This window comes from Trichechus manatus, unplaced genomic scaffold (assembly GCF_000243295.1).
Source record: "Trichechus manatus latirostris isolate Lorelei unplaced genomic scaffold, TriManLat1.0 scaffold00029, whole genome shotgun sequence".
NCBI lineage: Eukaryota > Metazoa > Chordata > Mammalia > Sirenia > Trichechidae > Trichechus > Trichechus manatus.
Genome location: NW_004443965.1, coordinates 3815072 through 3824608, shown reverse-complemented (window position 1 = coordinate 3824608; position 9537 = coordinate 3815072). Strand labels below are relative to the sequence as shown.

Below are 9537 nucleotides of genomic sequence, written 5' to 3'. Positions count from 1 at the left end.
TTGTTAACCAATGTCATAAAATAACGTGTACTTCTGTTTCATGAGAAACTATTTGTTCTGTAAGCCTTCACCTGAAGTACAATAAAAAAAAATAAAATTAAAAAAAAAAAAGAGAGCCAATTCCAGAGCAGAGAGGAGGAGCCCACTACTAAGGAAGGAGAGACCCAGCAGATACCTGGCAGCAGGAGATGGCACGGTGGGATTCCCTGCCCAAGGAGCGAGAAAGCTGAGTGCCTTTGGGCAGAGACTGCAGGCCAGAGAGGCGTGCCTGCGAGCACAGTTGGGGGGAGGCTATCCTGATGGAAGAACTGTATCCTGAGTGTTCCTGAGCCTGAATTATAACTGTTACTTCCCTAATAAACCCCATAATTGTGGGAAGAAAAAAAAAGAATGAAAACCCACCATACCAAAATCTTTGGGACACAGAAAAGGCAGTGCTCAGAGGTCAATTTATAGCAATAAATGCACACATCAAAAAAGAAGAATGGGCCAAAATCATTAGCCCTACAACTCAAACAAATAGGAAGAGAACAACAAAAGAAGCCCACAGCCACCAGAAGGAAATAATGAAGATTATAGCAGAAATGAATGAAATAGAGAACAGAAAAACAACAGAAAGAATCAACAGGACCAAAAGTTGGCTCTTTGAAAAGATCAACAAAATTGACAAACCACTGGCCAAACTGACAAAAGAAAAACAGGAGAGGAAGCACAAAACCCAAATAAGAAATAGATGGGGGACATTACAACAGACTCAACTGAAATAAAAATGGATAACAGAATACTATGAAAAATTGTACTCTGACAAATTTGAGAACCTAGAGGAAATGCACAAATTTCTACAAACACACTACCTACCTAAACTAACACAAATTGAGACAGAAAATCTGAACAAACCCATAATGAGAAGAAATTGAAGAGGTAATTTTAAAACTCCCAGCAAACAAAAAAGTCCTGGCCCGGATGGGTTCACTGGAGAATTCTACCAAACATACAGAGAATAGCTTACACCAGTACTACTCAAATTATTTCAGAGCATAGAAAAGGAAGGAATACTCCCAAATTCATTCTATGAAGCCAGCATGGCCCTGATACCAAAGCCAGGCAACAACACCACAAAAAAAGAAAATTATAGACCAATATCTCTCATGAATATAGATGTAAAAATTCTCAACAAAATTCTAGCCAATAGAATTCAGCATCATATCAAAAAATAATACACCACGACCAAGTGGGATTCATGCCAGGTATGTAAGGATAGTTAAACATGAAAAAATCAACCAATCTAGTCCAACACACAAATAGGACAAAAGAAAAGAATCATGTGATCATCTCAACTGATGCAGAAAAATTCTGGTAAAACACCCATTCCGGATAAAAACTCTCAATAAAATAGGAACAGAAGGGAAATTCCTCAACATAATAAGGGGCATCTATACAAAATCAACAGCCAACATCATTCTCAACAGAGAGAAGCTGAAAGCATTCCTCCTGAGAATGAGAACAAGACAAGGATACCCTTTATCACCACTCTTATATGTAACACTGTGCTGGAAGTCCTAGCCAGAGCAATAAGGCAAGAAAAAGAAATAAAGAGCATCCAAATTGGTAAAGAAGAAATAAAACTATTCCTATTTATGGATGATATGATACTATACATAGAGAACCCCAAAGATTCCACAAGAAAACTACTGGAACTAATAGAAAGATTCAGCAGAGTAGCAGGATACAAGATCAACATACAAAAATCAGTTGGATTCCTACACACCGAAAAAGAGAACTACGAAAAGGAAATCAGTAAAACAATACTGTTTGATAGCCTCTAAAAAGATAAAATATTTAGGAATAAATCTAACTAGGAACATAAAGCCAAAAAAAGGAGCTCGCATGGAGCAGTGGTTAAGTGCTTGGCTGCTAACTGAAAGGTCAGTGGTTCAAAACCCCTATTCACTCCAAGGGAGAAAGATGTGGCAGTCTGCTTCCATAAAGATTACAGGTTTGGAAACCCTACAGGGCAGCTGGAATCGACATCACAGCAATGGTTTTTCTTTTTTTTTTCTTATCAGAGCACTGGTGGCGCAGTGTTTAAGAGCTATGGCTCTTACCAAAAGGTCCACAGTTCGAATTCAGCAGCTGCTCCTTAGAAACCTTATGGGGCAGTTCTACTCTGTCCTGTAGGGTCACTGTGAGTCAGAATCGACTCGAGAGCAACAGGTTCAACAGGTTAGGAACGTAAAAGACCTCTACAAAAAAAATTATGAAATACTACTGCAAGAAACCAAAAGAGATCTACATAAACGGAAAAACATACTATGCTCATGGATAGGAAGACTCAACATTGTGAAAATGTCAATTCTACCCAAAGCAATCTACAGTATAATGCAATCCTGATCCAAATACCAACAGCATTCTTCAACGAGATGGAAAAACTAATCACCAACTTTATATGGAAAGGGAAGAGGCCCCAGGTAAGCAGAGCATCAGTGAAGAAAAAGAAGAAGGTAGGAGGTTTCACATTACCTGATCTCAGAACCTACTTATACAGCTATGGTAGTCAAAATTGCCTGGTACTGGTACAATGACAGACACATAGACCAATGGAACAGAATCGAGAAGCCAGACATAAACTTATCCACCTATGGTCAGCTGATCTTTAACAAAGGAACCAAAGTCCATTAAATGGGGAAAAGAATCTTTTACAAATAGTGCTGACAAAACTGGATTTCCATCTGTAAAAAAACGAAACAAGACCCATACCATACACAAAAATTAATTAAAAAATGGATCAAAGACCTAAATATAAACCCAAAAATGAAAAAAAGATCATGGAATTAAAAATAAAGACAATGCTAGGGGCCCTAATATGTGGCATAAATAGAATATAACCATAACTAACAATATACAAACACCACAAGATAAGCTAGATAACCGTGAGTTCCCCAAAATTAAACACTTATGCTTATCAAAAGACTTCACCAACAGAGTAAAAAGAGAACCTACAGACTGGGAAAAAAAAATTTGGCTACGACATAACCAACAATGGTCTAATCTCTAAAATCTACAGAATACTTTAACACCTCAACAACAAAAAGACAAATAAATCAATTTTTTAAAAAAATGGGCAAAGAATATGAACAGACACTTTACCAAAGAAAATTAAGCAGCTAACAGACACATGAGGAAATGCTCGCTATCACTAGCCATTAGAGAAATGCAAATCAAAACTACAATGAGATACCATCTCACCTTGACATTACTGGCACAAATCAAAAAAACAGAAAATAACAAATGTTGAAGAGGTTGCAGGGAGATTGGAACCCTTATGTATTGCTGATAGGAATGTAAAATGTTACAACCACTATCGAAAACGATACAGTGCCTCCTTAAAAAGCTACAAAAGAAATACCATATGATCCAGCAATCCCACTTCTAGGAACATATCCTAGATAAATAAGAGCCATCACATGAATATACATATGCACACCTGTGTTCATTGCAGCATTAGTCACAATAGCAAAAAGATGCAAACAACCTAAGTGCCCATCGACAGATGAATGGATAAATAAGTTATGATACATACATACAATGGAACACTATGTAATGATAAAGAATAATGACGAATCCAGGAAATATCTCACAACATGATTGAATCTGGAGGGCATTATGCTGAGTGAAAAAAGTCAATCACAAAAGGACAAATATTGTATGAAACCACTATTATAAAAACCCAAGTAAAGGTTTACACACATAAAAAAACAATCTTTGATGGCTATGAGGGAGGGGAGGGGTGGGGCAGGGAAATTACTAACTAGATAGTAGACAAGTGTTGACTTTGGTGAAGGGAAAGACAACACACAATACAGAGGAAGTCAAAACAACCTGACCAAGGCAAAGTCATAGAAACTTCCTAGACACATCCAAACACCTTGAGGCACAGAGTTACTGGGGCTGAGGGCTGAGGACCGGGGTCTTGGGGGACACCTAGGTCAATTGGCATAGCTTAGTTCATAAAGAAAATGTTTTACATTATACCTTGGTGAGTAGCATCTGAACCAAGCCTCCATCAGCCTGAGCCCAAAAGAATGAGATGGTGCCCGGCTACCACCACAGCCGTTCTTACAGGGATCCCAATAGTGGGTCCCAGACAGAATGTGAGAAAAATGTAGAACAAAATTCAAACTCTCACACACAAAAAAAGACCAGACTTACTGGTCTGATAGAGTACAGGTACCCCAAGACTAAGGCCCTCAGACACCCTGCTAACTCAGAAGTGAAGCCACTCCTGAAGTCCACTTTTCAGCCAAAGATTAGACAGGCCTATAAAACAACCAGTAACATACGTGAGGAATGTGCTTCTTAGTTCAGTCAGGTAAAAGAGACCAAATGGGAAACACCTGCCCAAAAGCAAATATGAGAAGGCAGGAAGAGACAGGAAAACTGGATGAATTTACACAGGGAACCTGGGGTAGAAAGGGAAAGGGGGAGAATGCTGACACAATGCAGGACTGCAACCAATGTCACAAAACAACTTATGTACTTAGGTACAAATTTTTGAACAAGAAACTAATTTGCACTGTGAACTTTCACCTAAAGCACAATAACATTAAAAGAGAGAGAGAAATGAAGTTCTAATTCATGCCACAGCATGGATGAACCCTGAAAACATTATGCTGAGCTAAACATGTCAGTCACAAAAAGACAAATACTGTATGATCTCACTTATATTAAATAAGCAAATATATAGAAACCAGTGATTTATTAATGATTACCAGGGATAGGAGAGAAGAGGAAAGGGAGAATTTTCGTTCTGGGTGGGGGTCATTCGGTTTATGTTAATGGTGGTGGAATATTTTGGAAAAGGATAACAATAATGGTGGTACAACATAAAAAATGTAATCAATGTCACTGAATTAACTGTAAATGTGGAAGTTGTGCTGGTGAATGTTTTGGTGTATATATTTCACCACAATAATAATAATAATTAAAAAAGTCAACTGATGCATCAAAAATAATAAAATATTTAGGAATAAATTTAACAAAAGAAGCACAAAACTTCTACTCTGAAAATTACATATCACTGTTGAAAGAAATTTTTAAAAGACCTAAATAAATGGAAAGGCATCTCATGCTCATGGATTAGAAGATTTAGCATTGTTAAGATGACAATATTTTCCAAATTGATCTACAGATTCAGTGTAATCACTAGCAAAATTTCAGTTAACTTATTTGTAGAATTTAATAAGCTGATCCTAAAATTCATTTGGAAATGCAAGGGACTGAGAATAGCCAAACCTGCAGTCAGACTGGAGTGGGACCAGGCACATGGAATCAGATCTAAGCAGAAACAACTCTATGTTAATGGTCTTACTTATTCCTCGGTGAAAAGAGGTAAAAATTGCAATGGAACTACAATGTACTACTTTATGGGGTTGTATGATAACTGTGTTTAGGTTAACTCAAGGCCAAGTTTCTAGGCTCTCTTCCCCATCTTCAAGAATTCCTCCCCCAACACACCTCCTGCCTCAGTAGTGAGTCCACTGCCCCTGAACACAGCTGATGCTCTAAGAAAAAGGTCAAGAAACTACCAGGCAGGGTTTGCTTTGTGTGTGTGTGGGAGGGGGAAGTTGTAAGGGGCAGCGCATTCCCCACCTCTGCTCCCTCAACGATGCTACGATCCACAAATGCCACCTCAGTTGTTCTACTCTGTGCCAGTGCCAAATACCAGTTCTGGCTCTACGTTAACAGTAAACTGAATAGAGTTTGAAATCCATAGAGTGAGCTCAGTCATCTTTCATGAATCTTTGTGTTGGCTTTAAAAATTCTAATTTAAACAACTTCTTTGAGGACCATTAATACACATTTAAACTAGGTTAATCCCAACTGAAGATTGCCATCCATGTTCGTGTGCTCAAGTGAGCAGATCATGAAGGCATGTCTTACAGAAGGTGTTGCCTAGGTGTGCCTGTTGCTACACATCAGATCTTTTGGCTCCTTAAACATATTTAACTTTTTTTTTTCATGTTTTAAGATATCTCCCAGATAGAATGGCTAGGTAAGTTTCCCTTGGATAAATGAGAAGTTATCGTAGTTAGGTGAAAAGCATAAAATGCTATTCCAGTAAAATACTTTTATAAAGCTGTTACTGACGGACAAGTATAATGCTGTGTTCAAAGACATATTAAGAGAGACGTATTAATACCATATTTCATGATGTACAAGAGAAACACCCCTACATTCATATGCCTAATATGGACTAATGTAGTAGATGACTCAATAAAGAGTTTCCACTTTATTACTAAATTCTGCTTTTAGGCTTGAGTAATTACCGAAACCCTCTATTACATTTTACTTTCCAGTCCTTTATCTCCCTTTCTTCCCGCGGATATCTCAAAGACCTAAACCTGTAAGAAACAGAACTCATTATTTTGCTGGTACTCTCTTCTATACCACACCTCCTCTTAAGTTCCCAGAGAATGGTCCCAGCATCAAACCAGTTAGAAAGTTGGGTAACATTTGCTATTTTTTCCTCTCCCTCAATACCCTATCCAATCAATCACTAAATCTAATCAGTTTCATCTTCTAGGTATCTCTCAGTCCCTACTGCAGTTCAAACCACTAGCAGCTCTGCTATATTAGTAGACCAGCATCCAACCAGCCTTCCTGCCTTTGGTCAGACCTTGCACTAGGCCTGGCACAGAGCTGGCAATCACTAAATACAAGTAGAATAAATGACCAAATAAAATGAGGATGAAAAATAGAATATTAGAAGCTGTGACATGATAGTAAAACGAGCTTGACATCAATATTAGCCAAATTAATAGGGCAAATATTAGAAATGAAACACCAAAGGGGTAATGGAATCAAAAATAGGAAGCAATCTGAGGAATTATAAAGAAACAAATCATGTTGGACAAACATGAATTATGATGAAAAATGCATCAGATATATTACACATTAAGTATTTCAAATTATCTTTGTCACACTGTGTTATGAAAACATCCTTGTGAAATTAAGGCAAATTGACCTACACAGCATGAGAAGAGATATGAATAATGGAAATGGCAGGAAATCATTTCCCATCTATGTGCTAATCTTTAAAACCTATAGAAGTGATTAAACCATCATACGGTCAGGGTTTTAAGACTGAAATTTTTAACACACATTTCAATGAGTCATGAAAGGGAGAAAACTCTCTCTCTGACCGGCCCACATTTTCCCTTGGATTATGGGACAAGACTTATTTAAAATACATGACTCTATAACAAATGTTGAATTACACAGGGCTACTCACCCAAAGCCTATAGCCACCCAGTAGTTTCTGACTCCCTGATGGGGGCCCACCATAGGAAGAATGTCAGGAGAATAGGTGATAGGACCATTGACGATATTGATGATGTTAGCCTTTTTTAAGACTGGTACCATTTCCATGGCAACTTCAACATATTCCATGATTCGGTCAAGATCAGACTCAAAGAGTTCCTTTCCAAAACCTGAAAAGACAGGCTACTGTTATCAGTGTTCCACAGCTGCACTGACAAATGCTCTAAAGTGATTTGATCTCTGAAACAGACTGCAATTAAAAATGACCTGTTAAGAAGGTACTTTCATTTTTTCAAAGGTCCTTGGTATTCAATACCAACAGATGGGTACTTATCACATTACTGACAACAGTAATTTTATTGTTCTTGAAAAATAAAATCATGAAAGTCAACCTTTTTCAATTAATTAATTTAAAAACAAAAAGTTGCTATCAAGTTGACTCCAACTCGTGGAAAGCCCATGTGTTTTAGAGTAGAACTGTGTTCCATACAGTTTTCAATGGCTGATTTTTCAGAAGTAGATTGCTCGGCCTTTCTTCCAAGGTGCCTCTGGGTGGACTTGAACCTCCAACTTTCAGTTAGTAGCTATGATCCTTTTTAATTAAGAGAAAATTTTAATTTATGTCTATTAAGTTTCTCATATTTAGTCCAGTCACAATTCTTTTAAAACCAGCTAACAATTTAGTTTGCCGAGAACAATCCTTATCCTTCAATTAGCCATAAGAGTCTGCTTCATTCTCCCAAGTGACAACAAATGGGTGTTTACAAAGCCAAAGGACCTGGCAAAAAGTGAAAAACTATTTCAGGATTTAAGATGATGGATTCTAGACCTCTTTTAACACATCTTTTTGACAGGGAAGGAATGGCACAGCAACCTTCTTCCTCCAGCCTGCTTCCGCACATATCCAAGGGCTAGAGTTCTATGAAAAGAGGCAAGGTCTTGGAGTACAACCATTTTCTCAGTCTTAAAAATGCACTGTGGTTCGAAACAGGCCACAGATGAGTTTGCAAAGAATGTCTCCACCTATTCTGCTAATTTCCCACACAGAAGCCAGTCAGCTACTTGCTTCTGCTGTGGACTGCATGTTAGGTCAGTCGCAGTGGAGGCATGCAGACTACCAGGGCCAAACCAGTACATGTGAATACCCAGGGCCAGCTAACAATCTGGCTCTCCTTCCAACTGATATTATTTAAAAATTTGTTTGGCATTTATTTGGAGGAGAAGAATATAAAGCATGGAGGGAGAGCAGAGAAGGAGATTCCCCGATGGCAGCTCAGCCCTTCCTCTGTGATCATGAGCTATTCTGCTCAGGCCCAAATGTGCATCCACCTTCTATGGAAGGCAGTTTAGTGATCATCTGCTGTTACATGGGGATAGCTGTTTCACGGGGAGTGGAGGGGATTCATCCTCTATCTCAAGAAGACTAACAAAGGATGATTCTAGAAAGCACAACTTTCTCCATTTCTTTAAATTCCCTGTAATATTTCAGTGTCCCAATGATATTTTAGCTCCCTTTATAGATTAACACCTGAGGCACCTCCACAGGTGGTCTAATCTTTAATCCAGATCTTCAGAAGTTTTGTTTCCATGAAAAGCAAAAATAAAAGACACATCTCCCTTACAGAACTCGGAAGGGAAGCTATAGTACCTCCTTCTTTAAAATAAAGACCTGAGCCTTTTCCCTATCATTTCTATAATATGGGAGGGCCCTCAGTTTGCAGTACCAACCTTCTTGCTCTGTTATAGACTCCTGGGTTTCCATTCTTAGTAGGCTGAATATCCTGCCTCAGGTATTTTTAAAAAATATATTTTATTGTCTTTTTGGTGAAAATTTACACAGCAAATCAGGTTCCCATTTAAAAATTTCTATATACATTGTTCAAGTGATATTGGTTACATTTTTCACCATGTGTCAACATTTTCATTAGTTCCATGCTGGTTGTTCTGTTAGCATTAATCTAGCTTTCCTGTTCCCTCTTACCTTCTCACCTTTGCTTTAGGATAAACGTTGACAGTTTGGTCTCATATAGATTATTTTTTTAAAGAGCTCAGTACTCACTGGTGATAAGGTTCATTTTATGAGCCTATCTGTTATTTAGCTGAAAGGTGACCTCTGGGAGTGGTTTCAGCTCCAAGTTTAAATGGTAACTCAGGGCAACAGTCTCAGAGGCTGCTTTAGTCTCTACTGGTCCAGTAAGTCTTGCCTTTTTTAAGAAT

At 38.1% G+C, this 9537-nt stretch overlaps 1 protein-coding gene across 1 annotated transcript in view; it reads right to left on the bottom strand.

The window, feature by feature from the left end:
* Positions 1-9537, bottom strand: part of DMGDH (dimethylglycine dehydrogenase) — a 97184-nt gene that overhangs the window by 57871 nt on the left and 29776 nt on the right. Inside the window, exon 7 of the mRNA XM_004374471.2 lies at positions 7292-7490. Coding sequence (XP_004374528.1) covers positions 7292-7490 — 199 coding nt within the window. The remainder of the gene's footprint in view (positions 1-7291; positions 7491-9537) is intronic.